Here is a 26671-nt window from a genome sequence, read left to right as displayed (position 1 = left end):
GAGGGCTGTGTGCATCAGTCAGTCACCTGTGTGTCCCTGTACACCATCTCGTACTGCTGGATCATCTGCCGGCTGATCTGGCTGCCGTGGTACACGATGGCGTTCATCTCTGTCCAGGTGCGGAACTCCCTCTCCCAGTTTGTGATGGTGGAGAGAGGTGCGATGATGAGGAAGGGGCCATGGATGCCCATCAGGAATATCTCTGAGAGGAAAGTGATTGACTGGATTGTCTTCCCCAACCCCATCTCGTCAGCCAGGATGCAGTTCTTCCTGCAGAGATGGACAGGGTCAGGTCAATGTGGCTCTTGGGGGCAGAAACCACTCTGTCACCAACTCTTTGATGGGATGTCAGGCAGACCACCTCTGGCCACACTTCTCTGACCCTCCAGCATGCAGTATGCAGGGACTTTGGTATAGCGGCCCAAATATGTCTGGGTAAAGCCAGCCAACTTCTTGTAAGGTCATGGATTCAAAATCAGTATGAAAGATACTGGTTTTCTGATGGCCTAGTGCAGGCAAGGACATGCATATTCCCACCTGCCTGCCACACAGTGAGTCACCAATAGCCTGGCCAATACCAAAAAACCAGGTGTATGTTAGAACCATAGCTAAGCCCTATTATCTCCAAGACTCATCAGCATATACCAGGGAGAAACATTCCTAAAGATTCAGTTGCAAAGCTAAAGCAAATACACTGTTTCTGGCAGCTGCCTGCCAGCTCCAGCGCTTGAAGGACTCAGTGGCTGCTCTGTCAGGCCCCTGTTTGTCCGCTCTGCTCCCCAGCTTCACTGTTCCCATCACAGCACACACATGGCCTGCTGCCAACAGGACTGCTCATGGCAGCACTGGGCTCCAGCCCCTCCTCACCTGTTATACCAGTTAAAGAGCAGCCAGTTCATTCCCTCCAGCTGATACTCCCGCAGCTGGTTGCTGTTCTTGTACTCCCGGGACTTCTCCAGCTTCTGCCAGGACTCAGACGCTGGGCGCTCCTAGGAGGGGACAGAGGGAGCAGGTCCATGGGAGATGCTACTGCCCAGTGAGGCCAAATCACACTGCTGGGGCTGCACATCAGGGACAACATTTCAATGCAGTCACTGACAGCTGAGTCATAGCAAGGGTTTGGTCTATGGAACCCACCCTCCGACCTCCAGAGGGGAGGATACAGGGCTTGCACTGCAGCACAGGGACAAGGTCAACACTGCTGGACTGTGGCAAGACACAGCCAGTCCCTGCGCCCAGGGCAGAGAGCTGCCAGCCGGGTACGTTACCTCAGGGTACGTTACCATGTGCTTGCTTTCTGGAGGAATTTGGAGAGCTTCAAACTCTTTAATCTTCCCTGGGTCAACATCCTCCTCCAGCTCCCAAGTGCTCTCCTCATAGGGTAGTGAGCACCACTTCACCAAGTAGTGAGTCACCTCCTGCAGCACAGAAATAAACAGGCTCAGAGGCAGGGAGGGTCAGCAGCCCTCCACTCAGCCTGTGCCAAAGGCCCTTGGAGACAGGGGAAGCCTGTGCAAGGGAAGGCTGGGAAGGCTCAGGGTGCTCAGAGATGACCCACAATGTACACCATGAGGCCAGGCCTCCTGTCAAGTCTCCCTCCTTCCCTCCATGGGGCAAGTAAGAGATGCAGTCTCTCACCTCCCCAGTGTCAGGGTCCTTTGTGTGAGCCACCTCCAGAATTCTATCTACCTCCACGTAGTCAGGGTTGAACAAATCTTCATCAGGCTGTGATGGCAAACAGTAAAACAGGAGGTAAGTTCAATGTGATTCCAGGGTTAAACAGATGGGCACAAGTAAACAGCTGCGGGGCATCTCTCCCCAGGATACTGCTAGCTGTGTGCAACACACCAAGTGCCCTGGACACAGGTACAGACGTCTGTCTCTCGGCAGGGAGGATGCAGGAACCTGGCAGAAGGCAAAGCTCTTTCTTTAGAGCAGTCACATGCTCCATGCTGCCCTTGCTGGAAGGCAGGAATGTCCTCTCCAGCCTATCAGGCCCCAAGGTACAAGTCCTAAACTGTCTACTCCAGCTGATGTGCAGCATCCAGAGCTGTGACAGCCACAGTGCACAGCACCCAGTGAACCCCATGGCTGCAAGGGGTGACACCTTCGTCTTTGTCTCTGCCTCCCTCTTGCCCCACTTGGCCTAGTCCTTGGAGAGACATGACCTAGGGCTTGGGAAGGAGAAAAATCAGATTTCTACACTCACAACTTCCCAAGCCCCAGTTAGTTATAGGAAAAGAGCATGTGCTACTTCCTGAACTGTTGGTGGTACAGAGTGTTCCAACACATGTTTTTTTTTTGCATCCTGAGAAAGACCCCAAACAGACTCGTGAGTGAGAAATTTGACACACACCCCCAGCTTTCCAGCTACAAAGAAGAAATTTTCATAGCCTACTGGCCTGATTTACACTTGAAAGGGGCAGTTTGAAGCGATCCAACAACTATCTCTGGAGCAGCAGGATAAATTATAAAACACCTTTCATACTAAGCAAGATTAATCTTCTTATAGAGAAGAGCAGGCAGGAGCTGCCCTAAGCCCAGATACTTATAGCTCCCTCTCTCCCACAGCATCTCTGCTCCACCACAGAAGCACCTCCAGCCCTATATACTGCCCTCCTCACACCAAGCAACTCCTCCAGAGTTGGCAGTGCCCGGCAATAATTCCATTCTTCCATTACTGCTCATAATTCCACCAGTGACACTAGAGGTGTCCAGGGCACAATCACAGACCTGGTGCCTTTGGCCTGGAGATAGACTGGTCTGGGCAGCAGGGCCTGCTCAGAGTCAGGCACCACTGCTACTGTGCTACACTCTCACCTCTGTAAAAATATGTTTCATCTGAGCCTGCTTGTTCCGGAAGCGCTTTATCTTCTGTGAGATCCTGGGGTCCTTCTCCAGCTCCTCCAGCGTTGCCCATTTACAGTGGAGGTAAGAGCTGCAGGGGGGAAAAAATCAACAACATGTGACAAAGAGGCCTTTGGTCCCAAACCATCCACCACACAGAGCAGCATGGATCTCCCAGCAATCCAGAGAATGCCCAGCCCATGCCTACGCCTATGCTTATGCCACCCCAAACTGGGGAAAGCCATGCCCCAGGACCAAGCCAAGACCAAGCACTGAAGCTGCAGCAACTTCCTTGCTTCCCACCACAGCTGGCTCAGGAGGACAGTGATGCCTTAAATTTTAGCTTTAATATTTTCCAATATTTTATTTAATTTTTTTTTTATTGCAAATTCTGTACTGCATTAGTATATAACTCTGAACTTCATATAAAATGTTAGTAAGTTCTTTTCACAGTTTAAATCGACAAAACAATCCTTTTCCAGCCTGAGAAACAATGACACCATTGCAGCTTCAGGCCCAAAAAGTATAAACAGCGAATTGAGGAGAGCAAGCTGGGAGGATGGGACTTCATAACCTGAAGCTGTAACTGGACAATTAACCTAAATGGACCAAAACTTATAAAAGTGTGAAAACTCATGAGCCGTTGTCCATCCTGGGTGTACCTTCAGCCGGGGTCTTGTACTGCCCAAGATGTATCCTTTGAAGGCCTTTTAATAAATCCCTACTTTATTCCTTTAATACTGTCCAGCCTCTGTTCTAGGTAGCCTCTCAAGGCATCAACAGGGGCAGGAAAACAGGGATGCTGGGGCTGCAGCTAGGGGTGGGATGGAGGTGGGAGTGCACAGTCCTTGCTCCTCCATGCACAGGGCCCACAGAAAAAGCACCACAAGTACAACACTGCACGTACAAGTTCCTGTACTTGACGTAGAACTCCTCTGTCTCAAATGCCAGGCCTCCAGGATGAGCCTGAAACCAAGGGAAGGAGAGTCAGTGACAGTCAGAGACTGTGCAGAAGCTGGAGGGGCATGCTCAGCCATCCCCTGCCTGGCCACAGGCTCCATGGACTGAGCCCCAGGGATGGTGACGACAGCCAGGCACTCATTGTGCTGCTGCTCCAAAGATGCAGTAGCCCTGGGGAACATGACATGAGACCATCCGTGAGCATGGGGGACTCTAACACCTTCTGGGCATCAGCCCAGGCCTGACTCCTTTCCAGAGGCTTTCTGGTGCCCAGGACAGGAGAGGCACCACATTGATCCACAGCTCAGAAAGGTGACAATCTGGTCACACCCCAGCACTCCACCACAGAAGCAAGAGCACCAACTGCTACTACGTCTCATGTCCCTGCTGCACAGGGCAGCCAGGTCCCATCCGTCCTCTGATCAGGGACTTCAAGCCCCACTGACATCTTTGCCACTCACCTCCTTCTGCACCATCCTGGAGGCAAGGATCTTCTCAATTATATTGGCATCATCCTCAGGAGGCTCCTGTGGACAGGAGAAGAGAGCTCTGTTTTTCTGCTTCATCACACGCCCCTGGCACTCTCCCAGCACTGAATGGCTGCTTGCTCCTCTCCCAGTCCTCCAGCTGGGCAGACAGAGTCAGCACTGGGAGCTGGGAGAGCTGTGCTTGGGGAGCCCCTGCTGCGTGTGAGGGTGTAGACGCTGCCAGCCCAGCTACACTCACCCTCTGCCTGTCCTCTTCAGGCTAGCCAGGCCACAGCATTGTCAGGTTTGCTCTGCGGGTCCTTCCAGCTACACCAGTGCAGCCAGAGAGGGTGGAAAGCCTCCCAGAAAAGAGGAGGGAGCTTGGGCACTTCTGCCCATGGATTCAAGGAAGGAATTACGCCAAAATGTGCACATTCCTGCTCCAAGCACTCTCCATGCCATGTTCTGGTTATGCCTTGGCAGCTATACAGCCCCATAATGCGGTATGGCCCCAAGGGCCTCAGAAGAGCAGGCAGCATGTCTGTCAGGCCCTGCCACATGTCACCCACACACTGTCATCTGCCCATGGCCACAGGACTCTCTGCTGGCACCCAGGAGTTCCCAGCACAGCTCCTCTTGCTGTGCACAGGCTTTGCTGTAGGTGGCCCTAATGCTGTCCTGCTGCCAGCTCTGGGGAGGTGGAGGCTCTCCTGGCTGCAGCTGTGCCAGGATCAGCCGCACCAAATGCCAAGGGACAAGAGAGCCATGCTTCTGCCTGTCTATGCTACAGAGAAGACTCACAGAGGAAGATGGAGGGGAGATGATGAACACCAAAAACATGGAGCCTGCTTGAGCATTAGAAATATCAGTTCTGCTTTGGCTGGAAAATAGTACAGCAGGAGGAGCAAAGTGCAGAGCAGAAAGCAGAAGGACCCTGTTCATTCCCTTCCGACAGAGGCAGAGTATGGACCAAGGCAAAGCAGCCCTGAGCTGTCAGTTTGCAGACTAGAAAGTCTCTAAAAGAATGGCATGGGGCAGGCTGGGGAAGACAGGGCACCCCACATGACTGATCTCAAAGTGTCTGGGAAAGCCAAGACCATGCCCAGGGCCACAGCAACCCTTCCAACCCCAGCTCAGAGGTGATTGCTGCCTTGGCACTGTCCTTGACTGCAGGGCAGGACGTTGGACCCAGCACCACAACAAAATGAGCAGGGAACAACAGGTCTGCTTGGGCTCCTTGGCTGCCCAGAGGCCCAGAGCAAGATTTCTGCCCTTTTTGGGGAACTCTGCCCTAAACTGGGTTAAGACAGCTCAAGAGAGCATGCAGAAGCACTCCTGCCACAGTCACCATGCAGCGCCTGTTCCCCTATTCCCAGGCATCTACCCTGGCACTGCTGGGCTCTGCTTGACTCTCCCACAGAGGGTTTGTGTGAACATGGCCATCACAGCAGTGCAGTGCCCCGGCACTGGGAGCTCCACAGCCCTTACATAGGCTTCCACTGGTCTGTGGCTCACTGTTGGCTGTCTGAAGGCTGCTGGAGGAGCCTTGCACTGCCCAAAGAGTTGTTTAGGACCGTGTCCATGATGCAGGGGGAAAGATGCAAGTCCAGGCCACAGAGAGAACAGCCCTGAGGTTGCAGCACTCACATCCTGCCCTGCCTGTCAGTACTGATCCTGGGAGCAACCACAGGCAGGCTCAGCTGGGAAGGCTGGCCAGGCCTCAGAGCAACCACCCAGCCTAGCTGCTTTGGACATCAGCCTTAATGACCCATCTGGAACAGGACAAACTGAAGTGGAAGTTTAGGACTGAGAGGAGAACCAGGTGGAAGCATGGACACATGTCAAAGGCAGGTCACACCTGCTGCTTTGAAAATCTCACTTGGAGAGATGACTGCCAGGAGCCCAGCTGGGACACAGCCACAGGCAGAACCGAAGCAGCACTGGCAGCATGTCCTGCGGGGGTGTGGCAGCCTCAGGCCAGGCACGGATCATCAGGTCAGGGCTTATCAACAGAGCTAATACCCACCAAAACCTTGGGAAGAGGGGACTAGAGAGGGTAACAGAAACACCATGAAAACAACCAGTGACCATTATTAATATCTGACAGCTTTGTCAGTGACAAGAGAGATGGAAAGAGTTGCAGGATCCAACACACAGTCATGGACAGGCAGGAAGGAGCAGCCAGCACTGAAGCAGTGGGCAGAGGCCACAGTGGACAGAAAGGCCCAAACTGTAGTTTTGGTTGGCACTGGGTGGTCCTGCCATGCTGCCCAGACCCCTGCCATGCTGCCCAGCAGATCAGCTCAACTGGCAAGGGTCAGTCTGGCATCACAATGCTCTGAGGCATTGATGGAGAACAACAATTCAGGCAGAAAATGACACAATACCTATAAAGCCCTCAGCTGGCAGGAATAAAATAATAGGGTAATCGTGGACCTATAGAGACCAAAGCCAAAGGTAGGCATGGGCAGTGGGTAGGACATGTCTAGCTGTGTGACACATTTCAGAGGCCTTAGTCTCCAAGCAGGAGGGGACAGTTGGACCAGCATGACTCTTGTCCATATCACAGTTCCTAAAAAGCCAGCCTGAACCCTCCCAGACAGGCACTCTCTCACCCCATCTTTAAGATGGGACCCACCACTGCCTCAAGCCTGTGACATTTTGGAATACCCTGCATGAGGCAGATCCTCCACACCCCCACTCCCACCCCCAGCACTACCTCTGCCTGCCACGCCAGAGTAGAGGCTGAGAGCGCGGAGGTTCGCCCAGCTCCCAGCACGGCAATTGTCTCGCCGTCATCATCCACAACCTTGAAATCCAGGTCCTCGTTGTACTTCCTCCTCTTCACCTGCCGTCCTGAGCGTCGTTTCTGTATACAGCATGAAAAAAGGCAGTGCCAGGAGGCACAGATAGACCAAGTACCTCCTCCTTGCTTGAGTGGCACAGAGAAAGCCCCAGGGCTGCCAGAATTCCTTCCAGGCCCCAGCAGGATGGGGGTGGTAGGAAGAACAGGCACTCCTTGTGGTGCTGAGATCTCCACCCTGGACCACAGAGCCCCACCAGTACCCAAGACGTGAGGCAGAGGAGCCCTGTAGAGATGCAGGGCATGCAGCCCCCCAGGCTGCAGGGCCAACGTGTCTCCCTGTGTTGTGCCAGGAAAGGGAGCTGCCCAGAGCTGTGGTGGAGAGGGACACTCAAGGCTGACACATGCAGGGCTCAGGGCAGCAGTGTGCACACAACCCTGGGCCAACAGCTGACTTCAGGCTGATAGAAGCTGACCACAGTGCTGAACATGCTCTCTGATTCCTGTGCCCGGAGGCCCTTGTTGTGGTCCCACTGAGAGGCAGCCAGGATTTCCCCCACCAGCAGCCAGCTGAGGGCTTTGGACATACCTGGCTGTCAGCTGACTCTGCAGACTCCTCTGGGCTCTGTACGGATGGGCTCAGGAGATCCTGATCCAAATCCAAACTGTTCACTGGTATCTCATTTTTCCTCTTCCCTTTCTTCTTCTTCTCCACAGGGGTGTCTTTGCTGCCAAGGCAGACTGACAGTTAGATCATGTCCTGGGGATCCCAGGGGAGAGGCAGCAGGCACCACACAGAGCACTGCTCCCACCAGATCACCCAGAGGCTGCTCAAGGCTTCTGGGGCTTCCCCCAGCACTGGGGATCCCCAGTTGCTGATGCTCATTAAGGACACCAAGTGTTTCTCCATCTAGCTCCAGAACACTGGGATGAAAGGGTCCCTCTGCCCTGCCTGGTGTGAAGGCTGGGTGCTCTCACCAGCCAAGGGAACAACCTGACAGGGGTTGTAGGAGCTCCAGGGGATCAACTCATGGGTCTAGCACAGGCACAAAGAGGATCTCTCCACCACCAAACTCAGTACGCCAGGGCAGCAAGGTGCCTGCTCTCATCACAGAACTCCCAAACACATCCTGTGCTGACCAAAGTCAGAAATAAAGTTCAGCAGCTTCGGAGGCAACCCATGTCCTGGCACTGGAAACAAACCTTCAAGCCCAGTCTTAGGAGCACTTGCTACACTGCTGGCCACCTCCTGCCTGTGCCACAGAGCCCTGCCAGACCCCAGCAAACCTTTACACCAAGCCCAAGCTGCTCCAGTTCACGGTTTGTGTTCCTGAGTCACAGCACTGAGCCCCCTCCCGAGGCAGCTGAGCAGACTAGCATGAGCCTCCAGCTGGAGGGAGTTAAGCCCTGTAACTGCCACAGACAGAGGAGGATGCAGTTCCAACTCCCACAGGCACAATGGCCCATCACAGCAGTCACTGCTCACTCCAAGGGCCCGCTGGGAAGCTCTGTCCCACCAGGCAACTATTCTCCATGCTCAGGTCATGGAGGGGATTTGGGCTCTGCACCCATGAATCTCACCACCTTCCTGAAAAACATGGAAAGACAAGCCCAGTCCCATGGCATGTTCTCACAGTAAGGGCCACCTGCACCCCTGCCTGCACAAGGAAACAGGACCAAGGAGCACCGTGGTAACAAAACAACTGCTCACAGCATGCCAGTCCATCCTTTCCCTCTGCAAGGAACACTGTTAAGAGAATGGCTCCAAAGAGCTGGTGCTTGTCCCAGGGCTGAGCAATGCCTCCTTCCTCACTTCTAGCCTCACCACTTGTCCCCTCCACATACCAGATCTGCACAGTGGCAGAGGAACCATTAGTTTCAAAGTGATGTCAAGATTTTAGCTCCATTTAATAAGAAAAGTCTCTTCTTGCCTGTGACTAGCAAAAAATAAAGGCAAAAATCTGTTGTTCAGGCCAAAAATGCCCTGGCCATACATATACGCTTAAATTAGAGGCCCTGAAAATGCTCTGTGAGCAGTGCTTCCACCAAACAATAACTCCCAAGATATTGAATTGTAAGTCACAATTAATAACTGCTTCATTCATGAGTCAGTCATTGACTATGATTAGAAATAATTTAGAAGAAATTATGCCACCATTATCTGCCACTTAGAGAACTCACAGCAATCATTCCATCCACACAGAGTACAAACTAACCAAAGCCTACTGCTCACCTCTCCCCTCCCTGTACCATCAGAGCCCCTCAGGCACCTCCCCAGCTCCATGTGGCCAGGGAGCACAGGGGGATACACAGCCCTGCTCCCTGCTGAGCTTCCACCCTGACACCCATGGCCATCCCTCACACAGAGGGGTTTGCTGGTGGCTGACCCAGAGCCTAAAGCAAGTCTGAAACATGGCTCAAAGGGGGGCTACAGAGGCAGAGAAGTTCTAAGGAGGACCCACAGGCTGGGCTTTCCCAGCAGCAGAGCTGGAACTAGGTCCTTCTGGAAGGCCTAGATGAGTGGGAGGAAGCACCACAGGCTCAGGCTATACTGGGATAGAGCATCAGGAATGCACAGAGCTTTGTGGAACTCCCAGACTACCAAACACCGTTTCTTCTGGCTGCATGATGTGCTACAGAGTTATATTACATTGTGTGGTTTGCATGAAGTGGCCTCTCCACCAGGGCTCTGCTGTACCCAGCACAGCAAGTTGGCTGCCTTTCAGCCCACCATGATGCCCCCAGAACCTGCTGTGCCCAAGTAGGAGAGCCAGGGTTTCCAAATCTGCAGCTGGGGTTACCCTGCCATGACCCCCATCTCTGGCAGGGTGATTTGTCTACCAGCTACTCACAACAGGTTGCACATACATGGGCTGCCCTGTATGCAATCGTCAACACCCTGCAAAGGCACTGCTGGACCTACAAGAGCCATGAATGCCTTCACAAATCTCCAAGGTCTGTTCTTCCCCTGGCTTCCCCTGCTTTGGTCTGGTCCCACAGGTCCTACTGCAGGGGCAGATCTCTGTGAACTGCCTGTATAGTAGGTCCTTACTGGTGGAGCAGAAGTGTCATTAGGAAAATCTGATAGCTGCATCCCTCATCCCAGGACCCATCCTGGGGTGCAATGCTGCATTCACATGGGCTTCATCCTTCCCTTCCTTGCCTGCAGCCCCTCTCCTTCCCTCTCCATCTCTATCCCTTTGCTGCAGCCTTCCCTGGGGCCTGGAGGAGCCCATCCCTCACCCTTGCAGCACTATCCGCTTGATCCGCCCATCTCCATCTGCTCTGCCTCACCAACTCATTACCAACATCTGCAGAGCTCTGGGCTCAAAGAAGAACACAAGTGACAGCACTGCATGGCTCAGGGATCTGCTGGGGACATGGCACCCAGCTCTCGTCCTGCTGAGCAACTCACACCTCCTCTTGTCCACAACTAGCCCATACCAATGGCACGAAAGGCCACCCCAATGGCAACTCCACAGCCATGGCCTCTCCAGGATCTGGCTGTCAGTGAGCTCTGAAGGAGGAAGGCTGTGGAAGACCAAACTAAATCGGTGCTCTTGAGACTTACTCTGCTCCCTGCACACACTCTCCATTAAAAAGAGACCAGAACTTCTGGCCAACCAGCCTGTTAATTAAAAGGCTGAGGAATTACTAGAGGCAGTGGCACTGGCCTGTGCAGTACAAGGGAGTTCTCAGGCTTCCCTCCACTGCTTGCTTTGACTGTCAGCACCAGCCCCACAGCTGCCAAAAGGAACAAGTCTTCCAGGAGAGGAAGAGGGGATGGGATCTGCTCCACCATCCTCCCAAACCTGAGCCAAGGGTGTGCAAGACCCTCATTTGCCCACAGTCCAGGGCCAGGTTTTTCTCACTCACATACCCTCTGCCCAGGCCCCAAATCATATAAGACAGGCCCTCCACCACACAACACCTCACTGTCCTGGTGGGACATCTCCCTAAAGTCCCTTTTGCTCCGGGATGCTCAGCACAAAGGCCAGACCAAGGAGACGCCAAGACTCTCCGGTCCTCTTAGGGATCTCAAGTCTTATGGAGCCATATCCCCAAAAGAGCACCTGCCTGTCCCATCTCTGCATGGCCAGAGAGCTCATCCTGGCATCCGAACCAGAAAATCCAGCTTTCACACCAAGTATCCTGCACACCCAGTGCTGCTCTCTCCCAGATGCAGCTCATGCAAGCCCACAGCCCTGTCCACAGCAGGCATAGGGAAAGGACCACACCACCACCCACCTGCTCTTCTTGGATCTTGATCTAGGGGCTGGCTCAGAGCCACTCTTCTTGTCTTTAGACTCCTTTGGAGCTTTGGGTTCCCGAGGTTTCCGGGGCTTCTTAGCCACCTCCCTCTGCTTAGGCTCCTTCGGCTTCTTGGACTCCTTCACCTTTTTAGGCTCTTTTGGTTCTTTAGGCTCTCTCCTCCTCTTTGGTTTCACCTCCACAGCTGCTTTATCTCCCCCTTCCTGCTCTCCCAGATCCTTTTTCTTCCGTTTCTTCTTCACCCCTGTGCCCCCACTGTCCTGCATCCCGTTCTGGGCACTTGTCCGCTTCTGGGCAGCCCCATTGGGCTCCTCCTTTGGGCACTGGCACTGGCCACCTGTGTTTGTGGCTGTCACTGTCACCTGGTGGGGCACCTTGTCCTGTTCCTCACTGCTGGCAAAGGTATCCTGCGTCTTGCACTCCCAGGCAGACGACATTGGGGAGAGGCTCAGTGTTTTTAAGCTTGGCGGCTGCAGAGAGAACACAAGGCGACAGGTGAAGCAAATACCACAGCTGTAAACAGCAGGTGTTCCAGGGGAACCACAGCTCCACAAGCCTCCAACCACCCAGTGCAGCATGGCAGCATCCCTCAGCATTCGGGGACTATGGCTAACAGCCACCATGAGCAGACACAGCTCAACAGGAGGACCCCACCCCATCTCTGCCCAACAGAGGCTGACAGAGGCCTTTTGTCTCCCCACTAGCCCATGCAGGTCCCAGCAGAGGTGGCTAGCCCCAGTGTGTGCCCCAAACATTGCTCTGCCTTCGATCAAACACTCCAGACTCCACTTGGCTAAGGCAAGAGCAACCTGTGCATCCACAGCACTTCCTGCCTGTTGCCCCGAGCCAGAGATTGTCCCAGCAGGGCAAGGAGAGGGAATTAGGGATGCCTAGCAGCCTACAGAAACAAAAATAGGGTTCCCAGGTCCATCTGGGGCAGAGCTTGAGGAAGAAGAGAAGGTTTAGACCAGCACTGTTCACAGGAGCTTCTGTGTGCCGGGGCTCCCTCCAGGCCAGGAAAGAACAGCTGCTCTTCCTCCTTCAGCACTTCCTTAATTTCCTGTGAACTTTCCAGCACTGAATACTGAAAGGAATTGCCCCCAGCAGGCATGACCAGACAGCAGCACTGAAGGGCCCCACACTCCTCAAGCAGCAGTAGGAGTACCTGCTGTGAGGGCCCAGGCTCAATGTGTAGCAGCCTTCACTCCAGGAGAGCAGCCCAGGCTGGCAGGGCTGGCAGGGGACAGCCCAAGGAAGGGAGCTGTGGGTGACAATTCTCAATGGGAACCGGAAACATCCCTTGCAGCAGCTGCCAGAGCAAGAGAGAGCAAGGGATGCACAAAGGAGCAGGTAGAAATGCAGTTGTGTGCTGCACGGATGGGGAGAGGAACATGTTCAGCTGCTCTACCGGTCAGTTCTCACCCCCAGTGCCCCAGCTCCTCCTAACACATGGCTCAGCCACGACCAGAGGGAAGCAGTGGCCATTGCTGGGCTTGCTCACAGCTAGGGGGCTCATAGGACAGCACCAGACCAAGCCCAGCAGCACGACTGGGGCTGGAAAGCTGGTCCTGCAACTGGGGGCTGATGGCAGTGCCATGAGACAAGACACGGGCCCTTTCCACCAGCCTGGAGATGCCACCTCCTCGTAGGGACCCTGTAGGGCAGCTGGTGAGTGGCCCAGGAAGTGCTGGGCAGCATTTCCTGTGCCTGTGGGGACAGGGGCAGTATTTGCCCTGCCACCTCACACACAGGGCTGTCCTAGGCCAGGGGTACTGCTTCCTTCACAAGCCCCTCCCCTGGTGCTGAAATGGAGAGATGCCAGTGCCTCTGGCAGCAATGCCCTGGCTCTGCAGAACCCCAGCACCATCCAGTTCCTCAAGACACCTCAGAGCTGTGGGAGAAATGCAAATCTTTACATCTTACAGGCTGAGAACTGCAGCCCATCCAGGGCTATCTAGGCACAGTGTGCTCTGTAACACTCGGACTTCTGATTTGGATCAGATGGAAGCATTGAATGAAATAGACTGTAAGTGGAAAGGACCCTGACACCCCTGCAGCCACCCACAAGTGGTGTCAGTCAAGCAGGCTGCACCAGCATCCCTCCCTATGTGCTGCCACCTCCAGCCCTGGCCCCTGCTGCTGGAGTAGCTATCACAGCACATCCCACCACAAGGACCAGCCATCACAGGGCACTTAAGGAATTAAAGGTCCTATTCAGGACCAGGAGAAAATCAGCACTATTGATGCTGCCTCTGGGACCACTGGCTGTACAACGGGATCAGTCCCAGCCTTTGCATGTTTCAGCTCTTGCAAAATGGGGACCAGCTGCAACAATTTAGAATCACAGAATGGCCTGGGTTGGAAGGGACCTTACAGATGATCTACTTCCCTGCCATGTACAGGGACAACTTTCACTGGACCAGGTTGCTCAGAACTCCATCCAACCTTGACTTGAACATCCCCAGGGATGGGGTAGTCACAGCTTGTCTGGGCAACCCCTTCCAGTGCCTCACCACCCTCACAGCAAAGAATTTCTTCCTAATACCTAATATTATATAAGTATCTATATATGTGTATTTCCTCCTAATATCTAATCTAAACCTACTCTCTTTCAGTTTGAATCAATTCCTCCTTGTCCTGTCACTATATGTAAAAAGTGACAAGTCCCTCTCCATCTTTCTTGTAAGCCCCCTTTAGGTAGTACCCCTGATAAGGACAGTAGAACAGAATAGCATTTTACTCACTTGATAAGAGCAGTAGAACAGAACAACATTTACTTTTGTCAAGGACAGTAGAACACAACAGCACAGCCTTGTAGAAATAGATAAAGGATGTAACTTAAGCAAACAGAAGTCATGCAAAATGCAAACAGGACGCCAGCTCAGCTCTACAAGCCTGGCATAGTAGAAGTTAGGCAAAACAACAATATTGTGCTTACTCAAAAGCAGGGGTTGAGAAACAGCTACCTAAAATGGAAACCAGAAGTTGAAGATAGACCCCAAAGAACCATTGTAAGGACTTCTGATAAGGGATGCAACTACGTAAAATAAAGCCAAGGAAGTGTGGGGATAGCTAATGAATATGTAATTAGTGTGCATGATAAAAACCCTCTTCACCCAACACTCATCCCACTGAAATGGAGGAAGGATCATCCTGAGTGACCAGCACGCTGCAATAAAGAATGCCTTCTTCTAATACTCAAAATTGTGTTACAAAGTTTCTATCCAGACAATTTGAGTATCATTCTTTTAGGTAAGCACCCCTTAGGAACTGGAAGGCTGCAATTATGCCACCCCTAAGCCTCCTATTTTCCAGGCTGAACAAGCCCAATTCTCTCAGCCTTTCCTCCTAAGAGAGTTGCTCCATCCCCCTGAACTACCTGGTGGGCTCCTCTGGACTGGCTCCACCAGGTTCATGTCTGTCTGGCACTGAGGACTCCAGAGCTGGATGCAGCACTGGATGCAGGTGGGACCCCCACCTGAGGGGACTAGAGGGGCAGAATCCCCTCCCTTGACCTGCTGCCCACACTTCCTTTGATGCAACCCAGGACATGGTTGGTTTCTGGGTGCCAGCACACACAGCTGGACGTGTGCAGCCTCTCATCCACCAGCACCCCCAAATCGTTCTCATCAGGGCTGCCCTCGATCTGTTCCTGCCCTAGTCTGGATCAGTACTGGGACTGATACCCAATCTACACTTCCTTAAAGATCTGCCAGCTCTGTTCCACTCCTTTGTCCCAGAGGGCAGTCTCCCAGGGAATCCCACCGACTATCTCCCTGAAGAGCTGGAAGTCTGTTTCCCTAACACTCAGCCAGCACCTTGGCCTGGGATGTCTATGGGAGCCAGGTGTCACAGCCTGCTGTGTCCCAGCAGTGCTGGTCCCAGTCAGCAGTGACTGTCTCATCTGGAGCAACCAGAAGCCTCTGGTGCAGGCCCTGCCATGAACGGGCTATTAAATGCCATCCTGTGGGACCCAGGAGCACAGCCAGGGCTCGCAGAAGGAACACATGCACAGAAAGCAGGGAGACCAGGCTGCTCCCACCAACTGCTGCCAGCCCAGAAACCATACTCAGAAAGCTGCTTGGTCTGTTTTGAGGGGAGAATGCTTCATGTTATGCTCCTGAAGCCCACAGCAAGCTCTGGCCATGCATGTAGGACTGTGCTGCCAAGTACAGGCTGCAGCGAGAGACTGGCACACTGCCATGAGCCAGGAAATGTGTTTTTTCTACTATCCCTTGATGAGGTTCAGTTTATCCTGGCTTCTTATCAACAGGAAAAGCCTAAGAAAGCAGAGCCAGCTTGTGCTCCTGCATGGCTCCAAAGCACTCTCATTGCTTTGCCTCAGGAGCCCGGCTGGTTCCTCGTGGCAGGCAGGAGCTCACTGTCCCCATGCAGCTGTTGTCGAACATTGGCTGCTATCCCTGTGCCACAAGGGAAATCACCTCTGCTTCCAAAGTGTGAGAGCCTGAAGGGCCGGTGTAACACTGATGGGGACACAGCATTCACTGCAAGGAACTCTGCTGCAGCAGCAACCTCGGCCTGAGTGGCCTGAGATACAGCAAACAGACTGCCCACTGCTTGGCTGGGCTCCTGGTCACTGTGTGCAGCCACGGCCAGCACTGACATACCACCATACTCAGATGCCTTTCCCAGGAGAGGAACACATGTAGCTGCAGGAGCCTAAACCTGGCAAATTATAGCCCTGGGACATGCTGCAGCACAGCAAGGCAGGCTGCTCTGGGTTGCTCCAGACCAGCCAGGAGCTGCTCTGGGCAATGTTGACCCTGAGGGGGCAGGAGTGGGGCAGGGCAGGCTGTACACCATCTGCCCAGGCTGGTCCAGCAACAGGCTGCACCCACACCACGATCAACCCACCTGTAACCCTGGGTACCAGTGCACCTGGGTCCGTTCAGTACTACAAACTCATAAGGTATTGGGGAAACCACTAATTTTGGTTAAATCCTGCTGTCCTCCTGAGTGGCTTCTACTTCTCAAGGTGCGAGGGGGTCTCCTTGTCACACGCTCTGTACAATTCAGTTTTGCCATCCTCTCCCTGCAGAGCTCTCTTGGCCCAGCTAAGGCACAGGTACAAGTCGCCCTCTCCTCGCAGGTAGGCTGTGCCAGCTCTCAGGCCACCTGCTTTGTCCTGCTCAGCACTTCTTCCAACCCCACTGTCTATGGAGTGGCAGTAGGAAGCACATAGCTTCAGAGGTACCACAGAGCAGTAGGAGGGTTTCTGCCCTGTTCCTTTTCCCTTTACAAGCCACAAAATGCACCCTGGGACAACCAGTAGGCAGATGCCAAACTCTGCCAGTGCTTTACAGTCTCCTCCAGGAGCAGGGACAGACAGTTCTCCCACACTTTACCAAGAGCATTTTGAGACTTGCCTCAACCTTTCAGCCTCCATTTCTATTTCAGCATCTCAGATGACTGTGGGAATCAACCAGCATTGTTTCTTCCCCAATTTCTGCTGTGAAAGAAGCAGTATCTTCCCTGTATTTGGCTTCCTTGCCTTTAACCAGTCACTAATTTACAGAAAGACCTTTCATCAGGCCAACGCTTCATATGTTTACAAGCATTTGGTGAGAAACTTCCTCAGCTGCTGGTTGGGAGCCTATGATCCTTGCACCAGCCCAGCCCAACTTCAGCCCTGTGACCAGTTATCTTTAATATCCCCAAGAGATTGCAAGGACTAACTCTGCTTTGCAAAAGTCATGTTGACTATTTATCAGTGTGGTATTTTCAGAAACAAAGCGTTGAATTATTATAGTCCTAACTGTTTACTCAATATCTAAGTGAATCTATTGACCTTTAGTTTCGCATTTACTCCCCTCTCCCCTTCCATGGCCCTAATGGGTGATGGCCCCAACACTATTTATTAGCAATTCCCAAAAATCATGGTGTTTCTTTAAAATTCCAGAGTTAAGACAGTGGCTTATGTTACTTTGCTCAAAAATGTTTTTGTCACACCCTTTAAGGGCAACCCTCTGATGCCTCTGGCATCAGAGATGGCTCTGGGTAAAGAGCCTATTTGACTGAGCTGTTCTGCCAACATGCAGTTTCCATGAGCCCTCACTTGACCTCACCATATTTCTTCTGTAACTCCTCTTAAAGACTTTTTAAATCCTAAGAGAGTTGGAAAAAAATTTGTTATTAGACTCCATGTCTTCAATGGTTCCTAATGTGATGCCCTGCCTTGCTACAGGGTTACTTTTAAATTCAGAGTATGTGCCTTTTTTCTTACTATCACTCTTTTACACTAAATAGAAACATAATTTTTCATCCAACTGCCTATTCTACATATCATTTGACATGTCCACCTAAGCAAACAGCTTTGTTGCTTCTGGGTATTTTGGAGTGGGGAAGAAATAAAGATGACTGTTGCAGTCATGCTGGCATGGTAGCATAGAGGACTGTTTTAGAAAGGCCTTGGTAATGACTTCCAGATTTTGGTAGATAATGCCCATCTCAGAACCTCTGGTAAACCAATCCAAGCAGCCTCTGATTCTTCAGAACACTTTTTATCCCTAGAACTATGCTTTTGCACTGTGTCTGAACTGGCTTTTTTTTGGTGATGATTGTAATGATTTAATATTTCCAGAATACACTTTGTTATGAACAAAACAGCCTGGCTGGGACACTTCGGCTTGAACTAAGTACTGACATTGAAATGTTAATTAGCCAATTGCTCCTGGGAATCACCTACACCCCCACCCACACTAGGACCAGGATGCAAAATAATCCAGTGGAATCATGGGAGGGGGTTTTGGGGATGAAAACACCCCTAAATGGAAGGCTGGGCACAGTGGAGGGGGCTGGATGGGTGTGCTGGTTGGGGAAAAGGGAACCCCATCCCTGGTCTGTGTTTGACCTGTGACCATGACCTGCAGAGGACCAGACTGGACTGGGCTGTGGGAAGCAGGCACAAGGAAAACAGACACTCGTCCTGGTGTTACCAGGAGGGAAGGAGAGGGAGAGCTGCTGCTGGACCTCGGCAGCAGGCTCTGCACATCCCCCCACCCTTTGGATACCAGGACTGCAGACACAGACTGCACACCTCTTCACCTCTGGCTACCAGTGTGCCACGGAGACTCCAGGGACAGACTCTGCCACCTTCTCACCCTTTGGCTACCAGAAGAAGCTACAAAAGAAGCTACAAGAGCCCCCTTCTGAGCTGACCTTTTAATAAAGAGCTGAACACTAATAAAGACATAGACCCTGCTCATTTCACACTTTTATGTAATTTTTTTTTTTTTAATTCACAGAGGAATCTTCTATAAATTACATTTCATACAGTCCTTCAGCATCAGCTGGAGCAGAAAGTCTTGTTCCATGTGTCTAACTATGTCCTGGCTTCTAAGATAAGCATGTATTCTATTTGCCATCTGTTGGAGGTTGGGCAGTTTTCTTATCTCTTCCAAGAACAATGTCTCCCTCCGGGGAGAGATCTTCAGTTCATGGACCATTGAATGACTCACTGCATGACTGGTAAAGTTACATCATCCCATGGTGAGATGCTCCACCCAGAGGGAGGAGCCAAGCACCCCTACCTGCATAAAATCAGCATTTTTTTGGGACACCAGAGCAGCCCCTTCACTGGATTCCCAGAGGAGCAGCTTCTTCTCTGCTGGATTCCCAGAGGAAGACCAGGCCTAATACTCCATCACCAGACCTTCAGAGAAAACTCCACCATTCTACAGACCGATTCAGCAGCATTTCATCTGCCCTCCAGGAGGAGCAGCCACCATTTAACTGGACTATTACCAACACCCTGACTCCTCAGGGTGTCAGGTTTCTGACTCTATCACTAGTTTTGTTTGTGCTAATTACATTTTTTAATATTATTTTTTTAATTTAGTTTTTCCTAGTAAAAAACTTATTCCCATTCCCATATCTTTGCCTGAGAGCCTTTTAATTTTGAAATTGTGGTAATTTGGAGAGAGTTTACCTTTTCCATTTCACACGAGGTTTTTGCCTTCCTTCACAAACTCCTGTCTTTTCAAACCAAGACAAACTATTATCAAATAAAAGGTCAGGAGAAAAAAAATGTATAAAACCTCCCCAGAGAGCTGTGGAGGCTAGCAGACTACACTTAGAATTGTACGACCCCATTCTAGGGCAAAGCCAAGGTCAGGTGGACCTTAATGGTGCAATGTGTTTCCTTAACTTAAAATTGCTTTGTTTCATTTATAGTTGCAACTTGAATGCCAAGTTTTTATTCAGGATTAGGGGGGAAAATACCACCAGGAGGTAAGAGGCAAAGCAGCTCCTGCCCCTGTTACTCCAAGGGTTCTCTCCCCTCTCCCAAACTGCTGAGCCTGTGGGATACACTGGCTGCTCCAGCCCACAAGGCTCACACAGCAACCCAGATCCTCTGCAAGCCCCCCAGCAAAGCTAGGTGCACAGGCACGTGAAGGGACAGTTTACGAACTCCCCTTGGCACATGTATGGGAGATGAGAAGCAGTGAAATTCAGCAGTATTTTCCCTACACCTTGCTTAGGGCAAGGTCAGTGGGACTGCACGGTGAGCCAGGGACAAAACCTGCAGCCTCACCTGCCTGCAACAGGTACCTGCAAAGGGAACAACAGCAGAAAAGAGGGAACTGCAAAGAGAAGGCAGGGAGGGGAAGAAGCAACATCTGCTGCCCCATAAAGAAAGCACTGATTTACACAGCTTATGCACTTTTAGCAGCAGCAGCAGCAATAATAATAATAATCATAATCATAATAGTAATAATGCTCTCTGAGAGGCAGGAGAAGAGAAGCTCCTCTGGACCCACATGGTAGAAGTCACATGCCAGCACTGCCAGGAGATGTGATGGGGATGAAGGAGATGTTGCATCCACACTGCTGGGTCTTGGAGCCTGATTCATATGCAAACCCTGCTCTATTCTATGACTTTGGATGCGGGAAGGAGAGAAGACAAAAAGCTTCATGGCTTCATGCCCATCCCATAATCAATCCTACAGGCTTTCCTCTCCAAGAGCAGTGTTCCCAGCAGGGCAAAGCTCTGCCACAGCCTTAGGATCTGAATGGCAGCTCTGTCTAGTAAGAAGGCCACAGATGAGCTCTTCCAATGGTCACAACACCAAGAGCAGATCCACCTCCCCTGGTAACCAGGCTCAGACAACATCCACACACTACAGCCTCATCAGGCAGTGTGACTGCAGCCAGGAGCACATGCCACCTTGCACCCAGCTGCTAGGACCATTCAAGCCCCGTTTGCTGCATGCTTGGCCAAGCTTTCCTGCAGCGTGCCAGGAGAGCTCTGCAAAAGCCTGCATTTGGGTCTAGGGCATGTATCAAACCCCCCAAAGATCTGTTCTGTATGTGGAGTGTCCACAGGGACCCTGACTGCAGTGGTCATCAAAGGTTTCATGCTCTTTAGGCAGAGACTGATGCCTGGGGGCTGCCCAGCCCCCCCACTGCCCATTTCCCCCCTCAGAACTAACCAAAGCCACCAGCCAGTCTGCCACTCCAACAGCAACGCAAGATGGGCACCATGACACAGCTCTGTCTCCCTGAGATGGTCAGGCTGCTGCCACTAGCCCAGCCGATCCACACAGTTGGTTGCAGAGCCCAAAAGGAGCAGAACAGGCAGCTCCTTTCACACAGAGGGTTTTGGCAGGCTGGTGAGCCAAACATTCCAGCAGCCCCATCCCCAGCAGCGGTGTGTACAGCATGGGTTGTTGTGCTCTGGTTGCCCAGTGTCTGCACTCCTTGTTTTCAGCTCTTAATCCAATGCAACAAGAAGCTAAAAATATACAAGTGCCACCTCCCATCATGTCTCTGAGCAGGCTCTGCAGTCACCATGGGATGATGGAGGTGCATGCGTGATGGAGGTGGGGCCTGGATCTGTTCCCAAAATGCTCCACCACAATGAAGCTCTCAACAGCTACAGCTAGGAAGCTCCATCTGGTGACAAGGCCAGCCTGGCAGCAGGCACACATGTTCCCACCACCCTAGCAGAGGGAATGGCTGCAGCAGAGGGCAGTGCTGCTGCCCTGGGCTGCCCAGGCTGTCCTCTCTACTCAGGATGAAAACCTGTGCAGCCCTTGGAGCTTGGGGGAAACCCAGCACTTGTGGCTGCGTGTGCAGGAGAAAGGCACCCTGGCAGCTCACTGCTCCCCCTGCCCTTCACCCTTACAGCGAGAGTGCCCAAAACTACTCCACCCATCCAACATCAGGGGTTCACCAGATCTAGCAGTCTCACCATGACAAAAAAAAAGCCCACAGACAGCCTGGGACAAAGCTACAAGTGCCCTTGGACTTGGACAGCCCTGCCCCCTGTGCTGTTCCTACTGCTTGGGAGCTCCCTCCAGACTTGAGGAACTCTGGTAAAAGCCCCCAACTGCATTTGCAGTACATGAGACAGCAAAGTTCATTTTCACATAAATAGACCCACAAAATTTAGGAAAAACCTTCATTTTATGCAGTGAGTGCTTGAAACAAAAGCAAGCAGAGCTCCCCCTGACACTCCCCGGGGTCTCCCTCTTGCAAGGGGCTACTCAGTAGCCACATGATACCTGCAGCCCTGGACTGCTCCCCATTGCCTCTTACTGCTGTCCGCACACTGCGGGGGATCTGGCCAGTCCTGCCACTTCCAAGCCCAGGCAGGAAAGCCAGAAGACCCATCCAGGAGAAGGCAAAGGGGTCACAGGACTTTCCATCTCTGTCTCCAATGCAATGCTGCTCTGCTCTCACAGTCCATGCAGGATGGGAGCATTTCCATAGCTGTAGAATAAAGAGATTTAGAAGCACTGTGGGATAACTGCATTTATTTTAGTTCATTACTTCTCTGGTTATTTAACAAGTCAGAATTTGGCAGAAATAAAGAGTAGAAGACCCTTCAATGCCCAGGGACAAGCAGTACACAGACAGGAGAGACAGCCCAGGGAATGATGGTGCTGAGCCCTCAAATGAAATCCTTCACTTGTCATTGATTCTGGGGGTAACCAGGCACTCCTGTCCCACCTCCACCAGCAGAAAAGGCACCCTGGCATGAAAACTTGCAAGTCATGAGGCAAGTGACGGGTTTCACGAGTTAGTCACAGCTTGGTGACAAATGTACCAGATTTTTGTGCACTACTAAGGAAAAAGAATTGTGGAAACACAGCCCCTGCTTTTGCTAACAACAGCCCCTGGCAATGCCCTGTAACCCAACCCACCATAATTTGCACAGGAGGAGAACCATGGCTACAAGGGGCACCAAGGGAGCACACAGAGGAGCTCCTCCCTAGATAGCCCACTCTGAGACTCCATTTCTCCAGCCTAGGTTTCCTAATCCACTAGCAGTGGACATAAGGAAGACAAAGCACTGGCCTAGGACAGTGAAGGGCTAGGGAAGGGAAAAAGCACATCTAATATTTTTTCCCCAAAGGCAGTTGACAGTTCCCCTGCCATCCCTCACCAATATGAAGAGTACCAGCATTCTGCCAACCTTTTCATCCTTGGGCTTGATCCTACATCCATATGATAACCAACACAGAGCTTCTGCAGGTGAGAGGCTGGCAGGGAAATGCATGACTTTTGAGAGCCTTGGAATCACAAAAGCATCTTATCTTCTCCAGAGAGACTGTTCAATGGAAGACAACAGCCCCTCTTGGTGCCATGATAAGTCTGTTTACAAGGTGTGGGCAGTCCTGGGCTCAGGTGTCCAGAGTGATGTGGAATGCCATCCCTTGTAAGTGTTGTACCCAGTGCTGCTCATCTGAGCATTACAGGGAGCCAGCTACCCCTTCACCTCAACCAGGCACCCAGAATGCCTGCAGGAACTCTGCTTGGCCAGGCTTTCTTCCAAACACTCAATTTGGGAATGCTGCACTCCACCCCATGAGATGCTGCAAGGTTTGTCCTACACTGCTGCTGGCTTGGAGAGCTCAGGAGATGAGCAGCTGCAACTCTACCCCTCTTTGCTCACACCACATGCCTTTATCTCCATCCCAGATTTTATCTGCAGCAACACCTATAGAAAACAATTTTCAGCTGAGCCCTCTAAAATCTCCAAATGGTGGGGGAGGATGGTTTTGCTGTGCTTAAACCCCATGTAATTTCAGGAATCCCATTTCCAGAGCACCTAAACCTGCTATATTAGCCCAATGAGTGGCATGAATTTCTTACTTGGGCTTTGTTATCAGAGGAAGGAGATCACTGACCCACACCCCAAAGCATCCTGCTCTCCTCCAGGCCTTTGCTCTGCCCCACCAGGAGCAATCCAGCCATGCTGGTACACAAAACCTTTCATGATCTCTTTCTCCTCTTCCTCACCTTGAGGCTGCCTCTGCTTCTTCACAGTATCTTTAGGACACACTGCTAAACTCATTACTTCCTACAGTACTGGTGCTCTGAACACACACCTTTCAGGATCTGCAGGCTGCAAGCCCAGAACAGCACACTGACCTCTTCAAAACACTTCCCTCCCTCCCTCCCTCCCTCCTCCCATGAACGTGCCATGGCATTGTGATCTGGGGTGCCCTGAGTAGCAAATGTTGCTTCAGAGCTGGTTAGAAATGGCACAGGCTTGTGCTCTCAAGCAGATTTATCCCTTAGCTCAGTACTAACTTTAATGGTTTCCCATTAAAAGCAGCACAGACACAAATTAGCTCCAGGTAGACCAGCTTGTTTTACACCTCCAGTCGTATTTCAGCCCCATAGGCAGAGTGGCTCTCCATGTATGTAACAGGTCCTTTCGCCTCAGCAGAGTGCCAACAGTCAGGCTCTTCCCCTGCACACAATTAATACAGAGACCACTGGCTCATAAATCTCCTCTGGGAGCAGCAGACTCTTATGATCCAATGCAGCAATCCAGAAATTACAGTTTTGTGAGATGGGACTTTTTCTGAGTAAGGGAAGAAAATTTCCCCCTGTCCAAGCTCTCACAGCTCCCAGACATGATCTTCCTAAACCTCACAGCTGGTATTAGTCCTAATGTATCATGTTAGTAACAGCAATCACAGCAAACATGTGGTTTTGTAATGAGATTACAGCAAGAACCAATACTGTGGACTTTGAGACAAAAAGAAGGGCTGTTCCTCCACTGGGGCAGCACCAAGTCAAGAGCATGTCCACTGCTGAAGATAAACCTGACTTTGTTCAATGGTCCCATCAGGCTCACCCACTCTGGGGTGCAGCTCAGGTCAAATTTAAAGGAGCGGAGCTGCACCCCTGTCAGGAAATTCAAGACAACACTTGCCCAGCCTCCTTCCCACCAACATCAGTTGCAACAATTTCCACATGGAACATGGTCCTCAGGCCTTGACAGCTGAACCAGGAGAAGGAAAGAGGGTCACAAACCTGCTTTTCTTTTTTCTGTATTTTCATTATCATCAAATCTGGGATGAATGTTATTTCTGCAAGACACAACACAAAAAAAAAATCGCAATGATGAGACTGCTGAATCTGAGGCACTCCGTTCTTCCATTCACCCCTCCAGGAGGCTGAGCCAACCCTGGGGCTGCTCAGAGCAACAAAGCTGTCAGAATGAAACTCTCAGGGACAAGCTTGGGGACATCTGCTCTGCCGAGCCATGGCAAGAGCCCAGTCACAGTTATGGTCACAGATCAGCACTGCCTGAAACCCATCGGCCAAGACCAACATGGCAGCTACAGTCTCGGCAAGAAGTGGCACGTCTGGGGCTTGCACAGAACACACTTCAACTCCTCAGAGCCCCAGGTATAGCTCAGGCCCTGCTGAGAGATTTGTTGGATGCTGCCAGCCCTGCAGCAGCAGAGGGAAGTAAACAAACCAGCTTCTGCCAAGCAGCAATGACAGCAGAAACAGATGGGAGAGAATGCGGGAACTTGATGTGGACTGCTGTGACCACAGAAGAGTTGCTATAGGGACAAAGATGAGGCAAGTAATGAGAAGAAGAGCCATGTCTCCCCACAAGCAGCCCCAGATGCAGTGCTGGGGCTGGGCTGGCTGTGTCCCCAGGCCTGCGCCCCCACAGCGGGGAGGATCCTGCATGAGTGGGCACCCACCTTGCAGCCCACACAGAGGATGGGCTGAGGGAGGGGTCATTTCCAAGCAACCCCTCCACAGCAGGCCTGATCAGAGAGCCTGCAGTTTCTAGTCCAGCTCTTTGCAGCACCTTAGTGCCAGGGGTGACCAGGTCCCCACACTTTTCTCCCCAGTAGATCAATGAGGGGTCTGTGGCAATGCAGCATCATGATGTGACAGCTACAGCTGGTCTGAAGTTGCACAGATAAATTGGCCATAACAGACACCAACTCAATCAGACTAAGCTCGTTAGAGAATAGAAGCAAACAAGTCCTCGGGAATGATAATGATAGGTCAGATTCAAATTCAAACAGAGACCCCAGCTAATCCCATTTAATTATGAATGCAGACATATCGTTGACCAGTGAGCTGGGTGGTGTTAAGATGCCAACCAAGCAGGTGTGTAAGCACAGGAAGTCTGAAGCCCCTATAAACAGGGGTGCCCAACAATAAACTTTGGCTGTTGTCGTGTGATCTTTGGTGTGTTCTGAGGTGTGCCTGTCTCCGAAAGTGGATACAACAGCTGCCGCGGGTAGAGCGAGGAGACAGAGGGCAGCGGGGAAAGCTGCCTGCAGCCTGTAGAGCTGCAGAGAGTGGTGGAAGAGTGGGTGTGGTAGTCCCAGCGGAACAGCAGGTATAGCTTTGAGCAGCGTGGAAAGCTGTGAAGAGCAATGGAGAAAGCCACATTGGTCTGAACCCTCTGTGAATAGAAGAAGCTGCCAGGAAATATGGGAGTATGGGCTTGGGTGGAAGAAGACCCTGTGGTAAAGGTATGGACCCTCTTTTTATGTGAATGAGCGGTAAGTTTTGTGGAACAGGCTCTGGAAGCCGTTATGGATGTTATAAAACCCTGGGAGACTTGTGGAAGAGGCTCTGGAAACTGCTACAGAAACTATGGACATTATAAAGCCCTGGAGACTTTTACTGGACTTGCTGGGACAGTTAAAAGTCGACTGGGATGCAAGGACAGTGGTGGGGAAGCTGCGGGCTCTGCCCACTGAGGCATGTAGTAAGGACAGGGCACTGGGCGAGGCAGCAAGAGGCAAGGGTGCTGCACCGGCTGCGTCGGACAGGAGGATGGGCAAGACAGCTGCATTGCGCCGCCAAAATATGCCACAGCACGAAGCCACCCCATGCTGGGATGCCTCACCAGTGGAGAGTGCCACAGCAGAGCCAAGCCGCTGCGAAGCCGTGTCAAGTCATGGAGCCACATCTGCCACTGAGCCGTGCTGGGCCACTGCGTCAGGCGAGTGCTCTGCAGTCATGCCTGACCGCGCTGGCTCTACAGCCGCACCACAGTGGCATGCGGCCCTCGCAGAAGCGA

General features: G+C 52.0%; 1 protein-coding gene across 17 annotated transcripts in view; it reads right to left on the bottom strand.

The window, feature by feature from the left end:
- Positions 1-26671, bottom strand: part of CHD6 (chromodomain helicase DNA binding protein 6) — a 99765-nt gene that overhangs the window by 32649 nt on the left and 40445 nt on the right. For 8 of the 17 annotated variants that reach the window (XM_085557847.1, XM_085557841.1, XM_085557845.1 and 5 more), the window contains 11 exons: positions 24643-24698; positions 11326-11819; positions 7667-7805; positions 6994-7143; positions 4269-4334; positions 3755-3813; positions 2821-2938; positions 1639-1725; positions 1269-1418; positions 868-989; positions 27-270 (listed from right to left, as the gene is read on the bottom strand). In XM_085557847.1, coding sequence (XP_085413973.1) covers positions 27-270; positions 868-989; positions 1269-1418; positions 1639-1725; positions 2821-2938; positions 3755-3813; positions 4269-4334; positions 6994-7143; positions 7667-7805; positions 11326-11819; positions 24643-24675 — 1662 coding nt within the window. In that variant the 5' untranslated portion in view covers positions 24676-24698. Of the gene's footprint in view, positions 1-26; positions 271-867; positions 990-1268; positions 1419-1638; positions 1726-2820; positions 2939-3754; positions 3814-4268; positions 4335-6993; positions 7144-7666; positions 7806-11325; positions 11820-24642; positions 24699-26671 lie in introns of those variants that run through there. The other 9 variants (XM_085557850.1, XM_085557843.1, XM_085557844.1 and 6 more) reach the window with 3 other exon arrangements.

The sequence above is a fragment of the Lonchura striata genome, chromosome 20 (genome assembly GCF_050655825.1).
Source record: "Lonchura striata isolate lonStrDom1 chromosome 20, ASM5065582v1, whole genome shotgun sequence".
In the NCBI taxonomy this organism is placed as follows: domain Eukaryota; kingdom Metazoa; phylum Chordata; class Aves; order Passeriformes; family Estrildidae; genus Lonchura; species Lonchura striata.
Note: the sequence above shows the minus strand (reverse complement) of the source record. Positions and strands in the feature narration are given on the sequence as shown.